The sequence below is a fragment of the Clarias gariepinus genome, chromosome 14 (genome assembly GCF_024256425.1).
Source record: "Clarias gariepinus isolate MV-2021 ecotype Netherlands chromosome 14, CGAR_prim_01v2, whole genome shotgun sequence".
Taxonomy (NCBI): Eukaryota; Metazoa; Chordata; class Actinopteri; order Siluriformes; family Clariidae; genus Clarias; species Clarias gariepinus.
This window is the reverse complement of record NC_071113.1, coordinates 6,674,687-6,695,138: the sequence shown is the minus strand read 5'-3', so window position 1 is coordinate 6,695,138 and position 20,452 is coordinate 6,674,687. Positions and strand designations below refer to the sequence as shown.

Here is a 20,452-nt window from a genome sequence, read left to right as displayed (position 1 = left end):
GGATGTAAAATCTTCAAAACTGATGAAACAGGATTGTTTTAAAGCTGCTGCCAGATCACCAACAGAAAGTGTGTGTGTGTTGAAAACTGTCAGAAGTGCAAGATTGTCTGTTGACTCATATTGCTATAAATTGGCCTAACTCTTGGTAAATAAATAAAATAAATAAATTGAGATACTCGTATAGAAAGTCACTAACTTACTGTATCTGCCAAAATGCTATATAATTTTAATGAGCATTGTAGGTGTTTCCTTGTGCATGGAATAATCAACTCTGATTATAGTGGACTTTGGATATAACAGACTACCCTACCTGACCCCTTAATGTCCGTTATATAGGGATTATGACTAGGGGTTAAGGAGGGATTTGGCAGGTGAGGGAACCATAAAACCCAATGACTTACCGCAAAGTAACTTCTATAATAACTACAACAAGGGTAGGTGTTTATCAAGACAAATAGCTGAATTTTACATAAAGCAGCTTGGGTGTTTACTGAAGTTTGTAGAGATAATATTGAAAATTAAAATTGACCCTATGTGACTTTACCTTCAGAGAAAAGTCCAATCGTTCTGCCTTTGTAGCTAGCTAGCAATGTAACTTTAAGTTGAACTTTATTTATTGCACCTGTTGCAACTAATGTATGAAAGAATTCAGTCAACCGAAGGGATGAGAGAAAGAAAAAAAGTATGTTGCATGTGAAGGCAGAGCCATGGTGTGATATTATGTCCTGACTTGTTGCACGAGTATCTCAATGGTATGAGCCTGAAGGAAAGCCACGCTGCAAAGTTAGGTTAACAGTTTACTGTGTGGAATTAGGAAGAGATGGGATATAAATAAGGTGAAGATAGTGTATGTGGGTATGTTTGGGTCAGAAGCAGGCAAGCTATTAAATAAAATTTTTCCTGATTTAGAAATAGGCTATTGAAAAACTATACCTTCTCACCAATTATGTAATTGCATATTGTAATTGTCTCTCTGGAACCAGAACGTTCAGATGATCTGTACAAGTTCATCCAAACAAAAAAGTCCATGTCTTATTTTGGTTGATGAAAGCAATTATTTTATTTGTAAGACAGGATAAGGTCAACATTTGATTTGTAGACGTGCCACAGCGCAATGATGCCAAAGCTGAAAACAAATGTAACTGCATTGTATTATCCATGCATAAAAATGGCATGAATGGTCTAATTGTGTAGCATTTAGCCATAACAGCTAGAAAGTGTTGATTGGCAAAAACAACTCTGTGTTATCAAAAGTGAAAACACAGACACTTTCTATTTACAGCATTGACTATTCAATCCAGCAGTTCACTGTTTTTGCCAAAACTGCTACTAAGGTGCTCTCAGGAGCTGCATTTATATGGACAACATCCCTTCTATCCAACTGATATCATTCTGATTAAAGATTCCAGCTTAACTGTTTACATAAATGCTGATCCAATAAGATGTTCATTTATGCGTTCAAACTATTTAATCAGAATATTTTTTTTTTGACATGCAAATGAAGTTTTACAAACTGTGAGGTTTTATCCTTACAAGTGAAAATCTAATATTGTATATAGTATATAGTATATATATTTACTAGATTTAAAATTTTATTTTATACATAATAATAATATATTATATATTTGCAAACCTTTTCCTTTAGTATACACAATCACCTGATCCAAAATCCAACCTAGATCCAATTGAGACGGTTTGGGATGAGTTGGACTAGACCAGGCAACTTGCTCTGAACTCTTCTGGAAACTCCTTTAAGATAGTTGGAAAACCATTCCAGGTGACTATCTCATGAGGCTGACTGAGAGAATGCCAAGTGTATGCAAAGCTGACATCAAAGCAAAATGTGGCTATTTTGAAACCAGTCTTCCCACTTCAAATAAAAATTCTTTTACATGTGGTCAGACTGAGGTGCTTACAAGATGCACTTCTATTATGATTGGGCTATTGGTGAAAAAAACAAACATTGTCCTACACATTGGCTTTCTAAAGTAAAGGTTTGGAAAATCTTCTCCACCAATGTAAAAAAAATTTTTAGTAGACAAAGAGTGAGAAACAGAAGACATATCATATGCAAAAGAGACTGAAAGACCCCCAAATAAAACTACTTCATACACATGCTTCTGCATAACATCACCCAATATTTTGCCAAATTCAAGCTGACTTTTTAAAAGTGCCATTCTCTACAAGTTTGATCAGTGTGTCGGAGAGCTCCTACATGACATTTAGCACAGGGCGGTTGGGATTCAAAGGATTCCGACAGTTACTCGAGCTGCTTTTGATGCTGCCATATTCTAATTGTAATTCTAATTCAGGGTGGTGCATCACATTAATACAGAATTTAGAACTCAGATGACTCACACAACACTCGTGTATCTGCAATCTTGCAAAATTAACAAATTAATTGTTAATTATACAGATGGCTATAACACTGAGACTTCAGGCAAGATGCTCAAATCTGCCAAACAATCTACTTCCCAATACAAAGAAGGTTTGCAAAAGAATTTAAAACCTCAAATAAATGCAAATATCATAACAGTTTCAATTGGTGTTTTAAATCATTGGTTAAAAAAATTCTATTTGTAGGCGTGGATGTGTGTCACTAAGCTGGGTTGAGGTTTTCAGGGTGGGATGTTTACACCTTTTAAAGGTGGGATGTTTACACCTGATTAAAGCTGCTGGTACACATAACGGCCTAGCTAACTTTACATGCCTTAGGATAGGGTCTCCTATAACCAAAGCTTTTTGGGGTTTCTCAGCAGGAGTTTCACTATGTAGAGAATTCAGAGCGGTGCTTTCGTGGCTGAGCCTCTGTGTTAGCTTTGGCGGCACGATTTTTCTGCTTAGTCATGACCCATCTGCCCTGTTGTAAGTGCTTTAATGCCAAGGTCAGAAGAATTCAAACTCCTTTCTAAAGACGAGATATACTTCTCTAATGCTCCAATCTTCTCTGTCTTCTGTGAAAGATAACTGATAAGCGATAACTACAAATTTCTCCATGAGTTTTTACACCAGATGCCTGTTCTTGTCACAAAACTCTAATTTTCTAATTGGGCTTGGGACCAGCTCTGCACGCAGTTGCTGGGATGTATGGGGTGAAGGGTTATGGGTCCTGCCCAAGGACCCAACAGTGGCAAGCTGAATGTTAACTGTGGTAAGTGTTTTACGTAGCTTACCTCTGTTGCAAGTATTTTGCTATTATTTGGTGTGGATTTTTTGAATGAAATCATTGATGAAAACTGTAAAAGATGGTATACTTTAAATGCCAACACAACCAAGGTACTCGCAGCAAACAAATTGAAGCAGGAACTGAGTGTGTTTCAGAACATCAGGACTCCTCTTGAACTAAATTAAATTAATTGCCATTCCAAAATTGCCAATAGTGTGTGTGAATTGTCTCCCTGTCCATGGTGTACCCTGCCTCATGCCCAAAGTCCCCTGAGATAGACTTTAGGCCCTCCGTGACCATGTTCACGATAAGAGGTATAGATAATGAATGGATGTTTGTTTGTTTCAATTGATCAAAATGTCTGCTCACATTTCAAATGCCTGTGAGCACTTTCTGTGGATAAATATAATTAATTATGGCCTTTTATATTAAGCCTTTTATCCTTTTGTAATCTACCCACAGTACCTAAACCAAGTACATATTAAAAATTAATGTGATAGCCTCCTTATGCTGTGTCTGTCCTAGTGAAAAAGGGTGGGGCCTCACACTTTCCCATAAAAAAAAAAGTTGTAAACATTTTTTTGTCCTACATAATTTGTCCAAATTTATGTGATAACCTTCTTATGGTCTGTCTGTCCTCGTGAAAAAGGGTGTGGCCTCACACTTTCCCATAAAAAAAAGTTGTAAACATTTTCCTGACCAAAATATAGACTCTTTTTTTCACAACCTAAACTTAAATGTTTGCACAATAGCTGCTGATTCACATGTCTGCTTATCACAAAACACCCTGGGCTACAGCAGGCTACATCACTCTTAGTCTATTATTTCTACATCCCGCTCATTTCCTGGTTTATTGTAGTTTAATATGAAGGTTAGGGAAGTGGGCCCATGCTTGTGTTACAGAAGCTGCCTGTCAGTAAAGCGGACCACTTTTTTTTTTTTTTTAACCACAGGCCCACACACGTCCTTCGCTATGTTCCGTTATGGTGATATGTTTCTCTTCGACCAAACCTGCTCTATTCTTCTCCTTCCTCTTTAAACAACAGCTTCTGAACCTCAGGACTGACGACCTGCATGTAGTTTAAAGACTTCAGTAACAGATCTAAAGACTCGGCTTCTTGATTTTGGAGTATTTTATTGAACCTTTTTATTTCAGAGTTATCAGAGATGGAAGGCTCTGAAAGTGCAATAAACAGATTTGGGCGTGCTATCTGGACTGTTTGGGTGAGTTTTTGTTTGAATGTTTGTTTGTGTTTTTTAAGTTTAATTCAGTTTTAACCGGTAAATCATGTTATTTGTGTTAATAAAACATTTCCTCAAGTCATGTGAGAATATTAACTTTACATTAGATGTGTTTAAACTACCTTTTTTCTCTTTTTATGTTCCCTTACTTTTAAGTTTGAAGTTAGTCTCCAGTTAAATAGGATTGACTGTGAAAGTGTTTGTGCGTGTGTGTATGAGTGTTATTAAATTTATCATTGACATTTAGTAGTTATTGGTACATTTATGCTAAAGCTATTCTTGCTGTTATTTATACCGGTTGGGTGAATTTAATGCATTAAATCCAATGTCAGCTTGGACATAATATTTTCTGTAGTGTAAAGTCCAAGAATAAAAAGTGATATACACAGAGTCAGGCAAAACATGTATACACACTGCAGAAAATAAAAATAGTATGATATACTGTATATTATATTGATGTTATATTAATAATTATTATAGTTTGTATACATTTTTTGGCTTGGTAGAGAGATTCCATATCTATCTATCTATCTATCTATCTATCTATCTATCTATCTATACAGTATACACGATAGATAGATAGATAGATAGATAGATAGATAGATAGATAGATAGATAGATAGCAAAAAATGTCTCTGAAATACATTAAGTATACACACTGTGTACAGGCTGTGGCCAAAAGTATGTGGACACCCATATGCGTTCCTTCCCCAATCTGTTGACACAAAAATTGAAAATGCACAATTGTAGGATTAGGATTCTCTTCATTGTTACTAAGAGGCCCAAAACTATTCCACTATGGCAATGTCTTAAAGCATATAACAAAGCTCCTGCATAGGTCACTAACATCAAACCCTTCAAACACATTGGGGATAAACTTAAATGCTGACTCAGCATCAGGCCAGGAAACCCTAATGTTAATGCTCTTGTGGCTGAATTATTAAAAAATTTCCCACAGCCATGCTCCAAAACCTAGTGATAAGCCTTCTCAAAAAAGTGTTGTTTATTATAATGAAAAACTAGGAATGAATCTGCATGGGATTTACAAAAAGCACATTTCAAGAATGCAAAAGGACAACATCAGAATACTTAAAAAAAATTAACAAACAGCAGCAGACATTCAAAACCTTTAGGCTGTATGACAATGATCTGTGTACATATTTTGTATGTGTCTGTGTTAATTCAATCCAGTTCTTCATTCAGTATAAAGCATTTGAGGTGTGGCACAATTGTTTAAATATTTGCATTATTGTAAATGTTTAAATAATGAGCTTCCTATTTGAAGAGTGACATTATGCTCATAAAGCAGTGCTGAGAGGTAGTGTGTAGAGTGGAACACACCCCACAGAATCACTGTCCCTGGTTCCATCTTGAGCTCATGTTTGCTGAGAATTAAACACTCTGCACAGAGTTTCTCAGCGTGTTCTCCCCAAGTCCACATAGATTTCTACCAGGTTTCTTGATTTTTATTTACCTATCAAAAACATATAAGTAGGTGGATTGTCTAAGAACAGCTATCGATAGGTGTGACTGAGTGTTTGTGTGTGTTGCATGGTGTCCCTTGATAACCTGCCACTGCTGATAACTCCCAGGGTGTATTTCTGTCTCACACCCAGCCTTTCCAGGATAGGTTCCATATTTACCTTAACCGTAACCAGGACAAAACACTTACCCAAAAAGTCATTAACATTTCAATTGCAGCATTTAGCAGACGCCCTTATCCAGTGCGACTTACATTTTTATCTCATTATACATCTAAGCAGTTGAGGGTTAAGGACCTTGCTCAAGGGCCCAAAGGCGGCAACTTGGTGGTGGTGGAGTTGAATCTGGGATCTTCCAGGACCGTAGTCCAATCCCTTAACCACTGAGCTACGCCTGCCCTCATTTAGTAACTTAAATGCCTGCAGAATTTTGACTACCTCTTACGTAGGCTATCTGTGTAATTCTCTAATAGAAATAAATCTCCAAAATCGACATCTTGCCAGCTTTTAGCATAGTTTTATATAAATGTTCTTTGTTGGAATAATTCTGGATTGATGAAAACAAAGGAAAACCACGTGTGGTCAAGGTTTCATGTGGTCACTCCACCAAGATTTTACTTTGTTTAAATATCTACACCTGTATACTACACCTGTATACTATGTGTTTTAATAATCTCACCACCCAGTATCACATAGAAGAGGCCAGGGTCCATTTTTAATCTTGTTCCTCTTTGGTTCTTCCTCATATTTGTCAAATATTTTCCATAGCACTGTCACCACTCGTTTAATACTGGGGAACTTAATCTGGAATTCTGGATAGACTTTATTTATACTGTCTTAAATTATGCTTAGCCAGAAAAACAAAGAATAATTATTATTTTTGGGGACAAAAGGAGTTGAATCCATGCACAGTACAGTATGATATTTTGAACGTGAGAAGGCACATTTAGATGCTAAATGGATCATGAGCAGGGAAGACATTTAGAAAGAATCATAGAAGGGACAGATGTGTTTCGGTATAAAATAAGCAGGTTTTACTCTAGCAATACCATTTAACACTACTGCAGCACATATACTTGAACTGTAGATTCGATACATAAATAGTTATTTATATCATATGGTTAACACTGTTTCCTTATCTGACAGAAGGAAAAAAAGTGAGGTTTTGTGTCGCTTGAAAAGTCATTTCCGGACTCTAATAGTCAACGCTGAACCAAATGTTTTGGAGTATTGTTTTGAATACTACTATTAGATAACAGTGCTGATTAAAAAGCCCCACTTCTGCAGGGAAGTGTTCAATGTTTGACTTTGAGAGCTGCTACTGTGTGTCTCCCATCATGCATTGCACAAATTTTTTTTTTCTCTTTCTCTCTCTCTCTCTTTGTTAGAGCATAGCAGCAAACCTAAACGATTCAAGTTATTTTAAAAGATTTACTGCAGATGTAACATGATGACTTTGATGATAAATTTATACAGTATGTGCTGACCATACTCATTGTTCCTTACTACAGCACTCTACAGGGCATGGGTTTTTAAAGCCGGTCCTGATGACCCCCTGCCTTGAAAACAGTAAAAAATTTTCTTTATCTGAATATACACCAAATGCTTCTTTTGAGCTACATTTACATTACATTTAGGCATTTCGCAGGCACTCTTATCCAGAGCAACTTACATTTTTTATGTCATTATACATCTGAGCAGTTAAGGGCCTTGCTCAAGGGCCCAACAGTGGCAACTTGGTGGTTGTGGGGTTTGAACCTGAGATCTTCCAAACTGTAGTCCAATGCCTTAACCACTGAGCTACCCCTGGGTTGTGTTGGTAGAAACAATATTAAACAGTGGATGGCAGGGGGTTTCAGGACTGTAAGTAAACAAATTTTTGTATATGCCCAGTTTAGGTAAGAAATTATATGCAGCATAGAACTTTGTTAGCAAATTGTACCCGAACACATCTTAAATGTTTCACCACTTCTTTTTTTTCACTTAACTAGTTTATGCAATAGTGTACTGTAGTTCTTTTAGCTGTCACTAATTTGTACGTGCATGTCGTTTTGAAAATAACAGTGTTCCTGAACTAAAGTACACTGTACAGTTTGCTTCACTTGTGTATGTACTGTTGCAGTCAGAAGTTTGCACATCCTCATTATGAACATGAATGTGATGGCAATTTTGAGCTTTCATTTATTTTGAATTTTGTCAAAATGGTCTTTTCCTGAAAAAGAACAAGTCTACAGAGGCGGCACAGTGAATTAGTGGTTAGTACTGTCGCCTTACACATCCAACGTCCGGGTTTGATTCTCGCCTCTGTGTGTATAAAGGTTGCATGTTCTCACTGTGCTTGGTGGGTTTCCTCCGGGTACTCCCTCCTACTGCAGTCCAAAGACATGCAGATTAGGCTAATTGGTGTTCCCAAATTGCTTGTAGTGTGTGTATGCCCTGAAATGGATTGGCACTCTGTCAAGGGTGAACCACCCTAAGTTCCCTGGGATAGGCTCTAGGCTCCCTGCAACCCCGTATATAGGATTAAGCTGTTAAGGCGGTAAGAGTGAGAACAATTCTAAAACATACATAAGAAAATACAAAGAATTCAGAGCAAAGCATTTATTTATATTAGGGTTTTTTTTTTTACAGCAATACATTATTAAAATATAAATACATTATAAAATGCAAAATAAATATAAGATAGTATCAAAGTTTTGAGACTAGCACAAGGCTGCACAGTCACAGGAAGCACCAACCTTCATACTGTACAGTTTGACAAAAGTTGATGTGACAGTGTCAGTGTAACAAAAGACAACGTCCTGTGTACATCGAGAGTGCAACTGGTTCTATTCTGACTACATCCGCTACCATGTACCATGACTGCATGAAGATCCAGCTTAAAGGTTTTGGTATGGCACCATTGCAGATATCCAGCATGAATCGCAGAAAGCGCTTGACATGCTTCGAAAAGAAGGCTTCGAGGACATGTTCCAGAAGTGGCAGAAACGCTGAGAGCACTGTATTGCTGTGCAAGGGAACTATTTTGAACGTGATAGTTTGTAAATGTATATAAACAAAGTACTTTCTTGTAGACAGAGCTATTCTCAAGACTTTTTAATACCACTTTGAAAATGTGTCACTTTTAGTGTCCATCAACAAGCTTCTGACAGAAGTTTGGTTGGATAGTTGACCTCTTTTCTCTTGGCAGACTTGGTAGTGCTTAATTAAATTTGTTGCTTACCTGAAATGGACCCAAATGTTACGCATGGGCCACAAATTTATTCATTTATTAATTTATTTGACAAGACCGAGGCTCAAAAAGCTTAGAATTAGTCTTCTTTCATCTTACTGCCAACTTGAGGTTTAAATAATTTTGTGGTTTTTATTTTTTAATCCATTCGCTTTTGTGCAATGTACCAGTTTCAGTGGCCCCAAAGCATGATGCTACCACCACCATGGATGTCTCAAATGCCTTTTCTATATGACTCCAAACTTACGCCAGGTTAAAACCTTCCAGAAGGCTTTGTCTTTTTCATGTGGTTAGTGGCAAATTTTAGTCAAACTCAAAGGTGTTGATTCTGGAGCAGGGGCATTATCTTGGATGGCAGCCTTTCACTCCATAGTAAAATAAATCTTTCCTGCTTTTATATAGCACAGAGAAGCTACCAAGTGTATTAAGCCACAATCACTAATAGAAATTTTAAATACTTTGGGCTTATCAAATAAAAAGACATTTGGATTGTGTTAATATTTGGATGTGTAAGTTTGACTGTGATTTTTAGGGGTTTCTTCTATTAAAATATACACTCACCTAAAGGATTATTAGGAACACCTGTTCTATTACTCATTAATGCAATTATCTAATCAACCAATCACACGGCAGTTGCTTCAATGCATTTAGGGGTGTGGTCCTGGTCAAGACAACCTCCTGAACTCTAAACTGAATGTCAGAATGGGAAAGAAAGGTGATTTAAGCAATTTTGAGCATGGCATGGTTGTTGGTGCCAAACGGGCCAGTCTAAGTATTTCACAATTGGCTCAGTTACTGGGATTTTCACGCACAACAATTTCTAGGGTTTACAAAGAATGGTGTGAAAAGGAAAAAACATCCAGTATGTGGCGGTCCTGTGGGCAAAAATGCCTTGCTGATGCTGGAGGTTAGAGGAGAATGGGCCGTCTGATTCAAGGTAATAGAAGAGCAACTTTGACTGAAATAACCACTCGTTACAACCGAGGTATGCAGCAAAGCATTTGTAAAGCCACAACATGCACATCCTTGAGGCGGATGGGCTACAACAGCAGAAGACCCCACCGGGTACCACTCATCTCCACTACAAATAGGAAAAAGAGGCTACAATTTGCACAAGCTCACCAAAATTAGATAGTTGAAGATTGGAAAAATGTTGCCTGGTCTGATGAGTCTCGATTTCTGTTTAGACACTCAAATGGTAGACTCAGAATTTGGCGTAAACAGAATGAGAACATGGATCCATCATGCCTTGTTACCACTGTGCAGGCTGCTGGTGTTATAATAGTGTGGGGGATGTTTTCTTGGCACACTTTAGGCCCCTTAGTGCCAATTGGGCATCGTTTAAATGCCACGGGCTACCTGAGCATTGTTTCTGACCATGTCCATCCCATTATGACCACCATGTACTCATCCTCTGATGGCTACTTCCAGCAGGGTAATGTCACCAAAGCCTGAATCATTTCAAATTGGTTTCTTAAACATGACAGTGAGTTCACTGTACTAAAATGGCCCTCACAGTCACCAGATCTCAACCCAATAGAGCATCTTTGGGATGTGGTGGAACGGGAGCTTCGTGCCCTGGATGTGCATCCCACAAATCTCCATCAACTGCAAGATGCTATCCTATCAACATGGGCCAACATTTCTAAAGAATACCTTCAGCACCTTGTTGAATCAATGCCACATAGAATTAAGACAGTTCTGAAGGCGAAAGGGGGTCAAACACCGTATTAGTATGTTGTTCCTAATAATCCTTTAGGTGAGTGTATGTTTTTACAATTATCCAAAAAGACCCGTTCAAAGAAATTATTAAGAGCAAAATATTGCCATGACATTCAGATTCATCATGAGAGTAAGTAAACCTATAATTGATACTACTGTTTAAACTGTTCTCACACATTGTACATAGTTCTTACACTGACTTTGTTGTTTGCTTGTTTTAATTTTTGTGTCTAAACAGGGTTACCTTAGAGGAACTGTAGGAAGATATCTCAGACCGGAGGTTACGAATGAAGAGGCCCACAATCTGCACTTTAAGCAAGAAGACAGTGAAGCGATCAGTAAGAGTTCTATAGAGTTAAAAGAAAAAGAAGAGGGAAAAGAACGAACTGAAACAAAGTTAAATGAGACAAGAGATGATTTGCTGTGTCCTGGGGTTAGAGTACGGGCCGCTGCTGTTCAGTGGGAAAGTATTGCTCATGGTGGTCATGAAGTAAAAGACAAAAGCAAACACATTTGCCATAGCTCAGAAGAGAAAAACAAGAAATCACAGACAAAGTCGGATAATGAGCAAATTTTCGAAAACCAAGAAAAATTCTCTGCTTACACTGATGCAGGTATAAAGAACCGAGACAGTACATTGTCTGGAAGTGAGGAAGGTGATCTAAATGCTGAGAGGCGTGAACAGGAACAGACAAAGAAACTGGAAAAGAAAGAAGAAGAGAAAACCATGATGATAGAGAATGATGACACTGAAAAAGAACACCTTAAATGCAAGTTTGTTAACCAGAATTTATCGACCAAGGAAGCAAATCTAAGTGTTGAAAGAAGTGAAAAGAACCAGGAGCAGGAAAAGGCATCAGAAAAACATGTAGAAGTGGAAGATGTTGATGAACTTATGAGGCAAGAGAATGATGAAACTCAAAAAGAACAGAGTCAGGAGAAAACAAGGAAACAGAAGGAGGAAGATGTTGACATAATGAGGAAAGACAAAGATAAACATGAAAAAGAACTACTTAAAAATGAGTCCATTAACCAAGGCTTATTAACAAATGAGATTGATATAACTGTTGAGAGAAATGAAAACAGTCAGGAGCAGAAAAGGAAACAAGAAGAGGAAGACAAACTCGTTGATGAAATTATAAAAAGAGAAAATGAAGTACCTGAAAAAGACCCAACTAAAAGTCAGTTTGTTGAACAGGCTTTATTAACAAAGGAAGCTGCCTTAAATGTTGAAAGGGGTAAAAGCAGCCAGGAACAAAGAACAAAACATGAAGAGGCAGAAAATAGTGATAAAATAATAACGAGACTGATTGAAACTGGAAATGAAATTCTGACAAGAGACAATAATCAAAATGATGAAGAACCTATTAAATGTGAGTTTAATGACCAGGGCTTTTTAACTAATGAAGCTGATCTAAATGTAGAGACTGAAGGCAGCCAGGATATAAAAAGTTTACTGGCAGTGGAAGCTGACCTAAATGTTGAAAATATTGAAAACCAGGAACAGATAAGGAAACTGGAAAAGGAAGAGAGGAGTCATGAACAAATCTCAAGGAGAGAGTATGAGAGAAGTGAAGAAGAACCCATTAACAGTGAGTTTATCAAACAAGGCTTACTAGCTGAGAAAGGTGATCTATATGCTGGGAGAAATGAAAACCAGGAGCAGAGAAGGAAATTTGTAGAGGAGAGTATTGAAGAAATCTCAAGGAGAGAGTATGACGAAGGTGAAGAAGAACATATTAAAAGTGAGTTTATCACACAAGGCTCATTGGCTGAGGAAGCTGATCTAAATGCTGAGAGGAATGAAATCCTGGAGCAGAGAAGGAAACTGGAAGAGGAGGAGGAAGGTCTTGAAGAAATCTCAAGGAAAGAGTATGATGAAGGTGAAAAAGAACCTATTAAAATGGAATTTATCAAACACGGCTCACTGGCAGAGGAAGCTGACCTAAATATTGAGAGGAATGAAATCCTGGAGCAGAGAAGGAAACTGAAAAAGGAAGAGGAAGGTCTTAAAGAGCATGATGAAGGTGAAGAAGAACCAATTAAAAGTGAGTTTATCACACAAGGCTCATTGGCTGAGGAAGCTGATCTAAATGCTGAGAGTAATGAAAACCAGGAGCAGACAAGGAAGCTTGAAGAAGAAGAGGAGAGAATCGAAGAAATCTCAAGGAGAGAGTGTGATGAAGGTGAAGAAGAACCTAGTAAAAGTGAGTTAATAGGTTCGAAGAAGCAGAGAAGGAAACTGGAAAAGGAGGAGGAAGGTCTTGAAGAAATCTCAAGGAAAGAGTATGATGAAGGTGAAGAAGAACCTATTAAAAGTGTGTTTATCACACAAGGCTCATTGGCTGAGGAAGCTGATCTAAATGCTGAGAGGAATGAAATCCTGGAGCAGAGAAGGAAACTGGAAAAGGAGGAGGAAGAACTTGAAGAAATCTCAAGGAAAGAGTATGATGAAGGTGAAGAAGAACCAATTAAAAGTAAGTTTATCACACAAGGCTCATTGGCTAAGGAAGCTGATCTAAATGCTGAGAGTAATGAAAACCAGGAGCAGACAAGGAAGCTTGAAGAAGAAGAGGAGAGAATTGAAGAAATCTCAAGGGAAGAGTATGATGAAGGTGAAGAAGAATTTATTAAAATGGAATTTATCAAACACGGCTCACTGGCAGAGGAAGCTGACCTAAATATTGAGAGGAATGAAATCCTGGAGCAGAGAAGGAAACTGGAAAAGGATGAGGAAGGTCTTGAAGAAATCTCAAGGAGAGAGTATGATGAAGTTAAAGAAGAACCCATTAAAAGTGAGCTTGTCACACCTGGCTTACTGGCTGAGAAACCTGATCTAGATCTTGAGAGAAATGAAAACCAGGAGCAGATAAGGAAACTTGAAGAGGATGAGCAATGCATTGAAGATATCTCAATGAAAGAGTATGATGAAGGTGAAGAAGAACCTATTAAAAGTGATTTTATCACACAAGGCTCATTGGCTGAGGAAGCTGATCTAAATGCTGAGAGGAATGAAATCCTGGAGCAGAGAAGGAAACTGGAAAAGGAGGAGGAAGGTCTTGAAGAAATCTCAAGGAAAGAGTATGATGAAGGTGAAGAAGAACCTATTAAAAGTGAGTTTATCACACAAGGCTCATTGGCTGAGGAAGCTGATCTAAATGCTGAGATGAATGAAATCCTGGAGCAGAGAAGGAAACTGGAAAAGGAAGAGAAAGGTCTTGAAGAAATCTCAAGGAGAGAGTATGATGAAGGTAAAGAAGAACCCATTAAAAGTGAGCTTGTCACACCTGGCTTACTGGCTGAGGAACCTGATCTAAATCTTGAGAGAAATGAAAACCAGGAGCAGAGAAGGAAACTTGAAGAGGATGAGCAATGCATTGAAGATATCTCAAGGAAAGAGTATGATGGAGATGAAGAAGAACCTATTAAAAGTGAGTTTATCACACAAGGCTCATTGGCTGAGGAAGCTGATCTAAATGCTGAGAGGAATGAAATCCTGGAGCAGAGAAGGAAACTGGAAAAGGAGGAGAAAGGTCTTGAAGAAATCTCAAAGAAAGAGTATGATGAAGGTAAAGAAGAACCTATTAAAAGTGTGTTTATCACACAAGGCTTATTGGCTGAGGAAGCTGATCTAAATTCTGAGAGTAATGAAAACCAGGAGCAGACAAGAAAGCTTGAAGAAGAAGAGGAGAGAATTGAAGAAATCTCAAGGAGAGAGTATGATGAAGGTGAAGAAGAACCTATTAAAAGTGATTTTATCACACAAGGCTCATTGGCTGAGGAAGCTGATCTAAATGCTGAGAGGGATGAGATCCTGGAGCAGAGAAGGAAACTGGAAAAGGAGAAGGAAGGTCTTGAAGAAATCTCAAGGAAAGAGTATGATGAAGGTGAAGAAGAACCTATTAAAAGTGAGTTTATCACACAAGGCTCATTGGCTGAGGAAGCTGATCTAAATGCTGAGAGGAATGAAATCCTGGAGCAGAGAAGGAAACTGGAAAAGGAAGAGAAAGGTCTTGAAGAAATCTCAAGGAGAGAGTATGATGAAGGTAAAGAAGAACCCATTAAAAGTGAGCTTGTCACACCTGGCTTACTGGCTGAGGAACCTGATCTAAATCTTGAGAGAAATGAAAACCAGGAGCAGATAAGGAAACTTGAAGAGGATGAGCAATGCATTGAAGATATCTCAAGGAAAGAGTATGATGGAGGTGAAGAAGAACCTATTAACAGTGAGTTTATCACACAAGGCTCATTGGCTGAGGAAGATGATCTAAATGCTGAGAGGAATGAAATCCTGGAGCAGAGAAGGAAACTGGAAAAGGAGGAGGAAGGTCTTAAAGAAATTTCAAGGAAAGAGTATGATGAAGGTGAAGAAGAACCTATTAAAAGTGAGTTTATCACACAAGGCTCATTGGCTGAGGAAGCTGATCTAAATGCTGAGAGTAATGAAAACCAGGAGCAGACAAGGAAGCTTGAAGAAGAAGAGGAGAGAATTGAAGAAATCTCAAGGAGAGAGTATGATGAAGGTGAAGAAGAACCTATTAAAAGTGAGTTTATCAAACAAGGCTCATTGGCTGAGGAAGCTGATCTAAATGCTGAGAGTAATGAAAACCAGGAGCAGAGAAGAAAACTTGAAGAGGAGAGTACTGAACAAATCTCAAGAAGAGAGTATGATAAAGGTGAAGAAGAACCTATTAAAAGTGAGTTTATCAAACAAGGCTCATTGGCTGAGGAAGCTGATCTAAATGCTGAGAGTAATGAAAACCAGGAGCAGAGAAGAAAACTTGATCAGGAGAGTATTGAACAAATCTCAAGAAGAGAGTATGATAAAGGTAAAGAAGAACCAATTAAAAGTGAGTTTATCAAACAAGTCTCATTGGCTGAGGAAGCTGATCTAAATGCTAAGAGTAATGAAAACCAGGAGCAGACAAGGAAACTTGAAGAAGAAGAGGAGAGTATTGAAGAAATCTCAAGGAGAGAGTATGATGAAGGTGAAGAAGAACCTATTAAAAGTGAGTTTTTCAAACAAGGCTCATTGGCAGAGGAAGCTGATGTAAATGCTGAGAGAAATGAAAACCAGGAGCAGAGAAAGAAGCATGAAGAGGATGAGCAATGCATTGAAAAAATCTCAATGAAAGAGTATGATGAAGGTGAAGAAGAACCAATTAAAAGTGGGTTTATCAAACAAGGCTTACTGGCTGAGGAAGGTGATCTGAATGCGAAGAGGAATGAAAACCAGGAGCAGAGAAGTAAAAAGGAAAAGGAAAGTATTGAAGAAATCTCAATTAAAAAGTATAATGAACATGATAAAGAACCAATTAAAAGTGATTTTACTGACCAAAGCTTTGACCCTGAAGAACAGGCAGGTGTGTGTGAAATGGAAAATAAAGCAGTGGCCCCATTGGTCTCAGTGAAGAATATAACAGAATGTGTTTATGATCAGGACATAAATGAGCTAAATGTAAGAACTGAGCATGAATATGAAGTGAGTAAATCACAAATGGTGGATGAAGGCATGTTTATTCAGCTGGACTCAACACAGGAATTAAGGAGTCTTTTAAATGACACCTCAGTTTTGCATGAAAAGGAAGTAATTGAAGGCCACAATGAGGAAACAAATCAAGAGACCGTGGAAAAAGAGAACGATGGACATCGTGAAGAGTTCTCAGGATGTGAACATGTTACAGACACTGGCATTGTAGAAGAACAGAAAGTCTGTGGCACGGAATTGAAACAATTTGACGTTGTTGACAGAATTGTGGTGATTGAGTCTGACCTATTGGAGATGGCACAGATTGAAACGGCAAAAATGTCTGAGGCCAGTAATGCACAAAAAGCTGATTCAGAGATGGTCTTGAATATAGATCTCGAAGAGTTGGATGATAAAGCTTGTGATCAAAACAGTTCAGAAATACAACAACCAGCTATAGTGACTGAAGAAAACATTGAGGGTGTCATTACACGACCAGAAACAGGCACAGGAAACCAAACGGAAACTGTCAAAACCACACCAAAATTCAGAGCAGAAGCTGCTGCAATGGATGTGAAGAAATCGACTGAGAAAGATACAAGCTCATACAAGCAGCCAATAGAGAGAGAAGAGGTGGCTGTACAAGAAAAAACAGGCCAGTGCTTTCTTGAACAATGGTCTTTGCTAGAAGAACCAAATGATACAAGAATAAATGAATTGAGGTTGTGTGAAGCACCACTTAGTGAAGTAAAATCAGTTAGTCTGGAAAGGGTAGATAAACCTGCAGTTGAGTCTATTTATGAAATGCAAAGTTCTTCATTTCAGGAGGAGTGCTCCAGTGAAACTGCATTTAAAATAAAAGCAATATCCAGCTCTCCTGGTCAGACACCCGAAGACTTTGAAACGCGCAGTGAAGAAACCCTTATGAGCAGGGGTGAACATACATATGAGCAAGCTCAACCCAATTGCAGTTTTTCCCTTGTAGAAAAGACAATTTTTGGTGACAACCCAGTAGAGGATAAAATAAATCAGGATAAGTACAAAGTTTTATCACTTAAACGTGAGATTGGATATTCAGAGGGCTTGTGCTTACCGGAGAGAGAATCAGAACAGGAAACACTCGAGATGCCAAAGAATTTACTGAAAGATACAGAAGAACAAGAGCTGATCGATAAGGCAGAGCCTGGATTATTAGTTGAAATAAAGGATGTCACACCGCGTTTTGGAGTTATGAAGGGAATAATAAGTGATTTGACAAAGAAATTAGATAAAAGAAGAAATGATCATGAAAGTGAGGTTGAAAACCTCAAAGAAATGTCAGGGAGCAACTTGAACGTAGAGATACTAAGTGACACAAAGGAATGTAAAATAGATTTCGTAGCAGAAATGACAGATATTGAAAGCATAGGAAGCATTTCAACAATTGGGGAGATGGAATCAGGGGAAAAAACACAGGAACCCATTACTAAGGAAGAAAAAGATAAGTGCCAGTTGGTCTTTTCTGAAACAACAGCATCAAAGGAAATTAGCAAAGAACTGAAAAAAGAAATTAAACATGGAGAATCAGTAATGGACAGTAAAGAGTACAAGGAAGAAAGAGACAGATCTGGACAGAAGAGAGGGTTCGAAAATGTGGCAGGAGACAAGGATAAGGATAAACCATCTGGATTAACAGATCTTTTATTTCTATCAGAGGTGAAATTTTAATTAATGCACTTCAAGTATTATGTATTAATGATTTCTGGAATTTCTATATAGTTTAGTTGAGTGCTAGAGTTGACTGCTTTTTTTTTATTTGATTTCACCATCATAGGCTTCATCCTTGGACTTTACAGTCCAGAAGTCGAAGATTGCTGTAAAAAATCCTCTCGTTCGACCTCCTAAAGACCCTCGTATGCTTATAAACATGCCTTCTGTAGAACCCTTGACACCTCCTCAACCTACACAACCCAGCTTCCTTAAAAAGAGTCCTTTAGGAGGTGCATCAATACCAAAAGGTGTGATTGGATTCAAACTCCCTGGTGAGTTAAATATCTACAGTAAGGATAAGTATTAATAAACATTTAGTTTAAGTAAACATGTCTGAAGCTTTGTTAAAACTTTTAATGTCTTTTAACAAACCAAACAAATGAAAATTCATACAATTTTGCAAGCCATACTGTAGAGATTACCTGATGATAAAGTGCTAGTACAACCAAATATAACAAACCCTGTTAGACAAACACTGACAGGTCATTTTATTAGGAACACCTGGTCAACTAGCTCCAAGAACCATGCCACAGTTAAATAATTATTGTGATTCTGATCAATATTTACATTAATTTGTCATGTCTCTGCACAACGCATGTATGATTATATGCATTGTATTGCAGCCATGTGACTGGCTTACTGGATACTTGCATGAAAGAGATGGCGTACAGATGTTCTTTTTAAAGTAATGCGTGAAGGTGTGTGTGAAGGTTGAGTTCTGAGGTTCTTTCAAGTCTAAAATGTCTGTCTCCAAAAATGTCTGTTCCAGCAATAAACGATGAGCATTTAAAATAGCTTACTTTTCTGAATAGTAAGGTGCATTGTATAATCTTGGTATGAGGCACATTGAGGCTTACAGTTTTACATTCAAATTCAAATTTTGTAGCTACTGTTCGATTATAATCTACTCAATGCATTTATGGACACAAATCCACATTGTGGTTGGTTGTATCATGCACAGTGCAATTCAAGGATTTTTGTAAAGCTGTATTTACAGCAATTATTTTTGTTAAGAGCACTAAACAAGGCATATTTAATAAAACGTAAGCTGACCAGATGGTGAGGTAGGTAACACATTAACATATTAATGTGAACTAGTACAACTGCAGGTGTATGTGTATGTATATATATATATATATACTGTATATATATATATATATACTGTATATATATATATATATATATATATATATATATATATATATATATATATATGTGTATATATATATATATATATATATATATATACTGTTATATTGCAAAAATAAAACATTTGGGTATGCAGCAAATTTTGGTGTTGTGAAATAATGACTTCTCGTTCTGTTCATGAGGTCTGGGTGCTGGCTTCCCTGCGCTAAGAAAAACAGAAGCTGGCAAAAAAATAAGAGATGGAGAAGACACAGAGAGTGCAACATCACAGGTACAGACATAAAAATAAACCTAAAAACATGAAATTTCAACTTATATATTGCATGTACACAAACTGTTGGTAAATTACCGAATCTAAATTACTAGATGTTGAAGTATTATTATAACTTCAGTACTCACTGTTTACTATGCAGAAGTCTGATTCAAGCTCACAGTCAGCAGATGATAATGTCAAGCAAGAGACATTGCCTCCGAAACCGAAATGGACACCACCGAGACAACCTGGGTAGAGCTGTCTATTTTAATTTGTATAGATGGATGACAAATTAAATAAAAATAAAAATAGGTGTCTTCCACTGCAAACAAATTACATCTTAGTAATATATTAATTATTAATATATTAATATAATAAGTTTTTAATAATATTATGAAAATATTAAATCTATCTAAAACTATTTATAATTTCTTTTTAAAAATTAGCAAAAAATAAATAGAAGATTTAAAATTTTAAGGTTATTTATAGTCAAATGTTACTAAAATTGTAAAAATATAATAATAATTATATGTAATAATTTTCTCTTTTGTTTATTTTTTACTTAACTTTGTCATCTATCTAAAAAGAATACACAAAATTAAACATCTCTGGTAAGACTAAAAAATAGACTTTCTTGTGCAAATTACTGTTTTTCGACTCAACAAATGTTCTGTTTGGTGGTGTGTGCACAGGATGGGCAGCCCAATGATGATGGCAGAGCTGAAGAGCAAACTCAGAAAACCAGCAAAAGAGTAACATAATAATAATAATAATAATAATAAAATACCAAAGGATGATGAAGTTTAATGTCACATCTGTGCATTGTAAATAAACTTGTGTTTTAAAAAAGATACAATGTATGTAATACCTTTATGTGCTTAAGTTATATACTGTACCCTATTGAACTGGAATTAAAGACATAAATACAATAGATCAGGCATGTGATTGTGTGTATCTGTGCTAGTTCTTTGCTTATGTGACCCATTTTTAT

General features: G+C 37.1%; 1 protein-coding gene across 2 annotated transcripts; it reads left to right on the top strand.

The window, feature by feature from the left end:
* Positions 1–4,025: 4,025 nt before the first annotated feature.
* Positions 4,026–20,413, top strand: si:ch211-136m16.8 (trichohyalin). Of its 2 annotated transcripts, XM_053511389.1 has the most exons (7): positions 4,026–4,390; positions 11,082–12,726; positions 12,871–18,005; positions 18,124–18,331; positions 19,391–19,479; positions 19,622–19,713; positions 20,154–20,413. In XM_053511389.1, the coding sequence occupies exons 1-7, from the start codon at positions 4,334–4,336 to the stop codon at positions 20,215–20,217; spliced, it is 7,290 nt and encodes a 2,429-aa protein (XP_053367364.1). In that variant the 5' UTR covers positions 4,026–4,333; the 3' UTR covers positions 20,218–20,413. The 2 variants fall into 2 exon arrangements, with proteins under 2 accessions (XP_053367364.1, XP_053367363.1); XM_053511388.1 differs by having other exon boundaries at positions 4,027–4,390; positions 11,082–18,005.
* The last annotated feature ends 39 nt before the right edge of the window (positions 20,414–20,452 follow it).

Coding starts and splice junctions, on each gene's coding strand:
- si:ch211-136m16.8 (XM_053511388.1), top strand. CDS start 4,334: ATGGAAGGCTCTGAAAGTGCAATAAACAGATTTGGGCGTGCTATCTGG. Junction 18,006..18,123: donor ATCTTTTATTTCTATCAGAG/GTGAAATTTTAA, acceptor TCACCATCATAG/GCTTCATCCTTGGACTTTAC. Junction 19,714..20,153: donor ACACCACCGAGACAACCTGG/GTAGAGCTGTCT, acceptor GTGTGTGCACAG/GATGGGCAGCCCAATGATGA.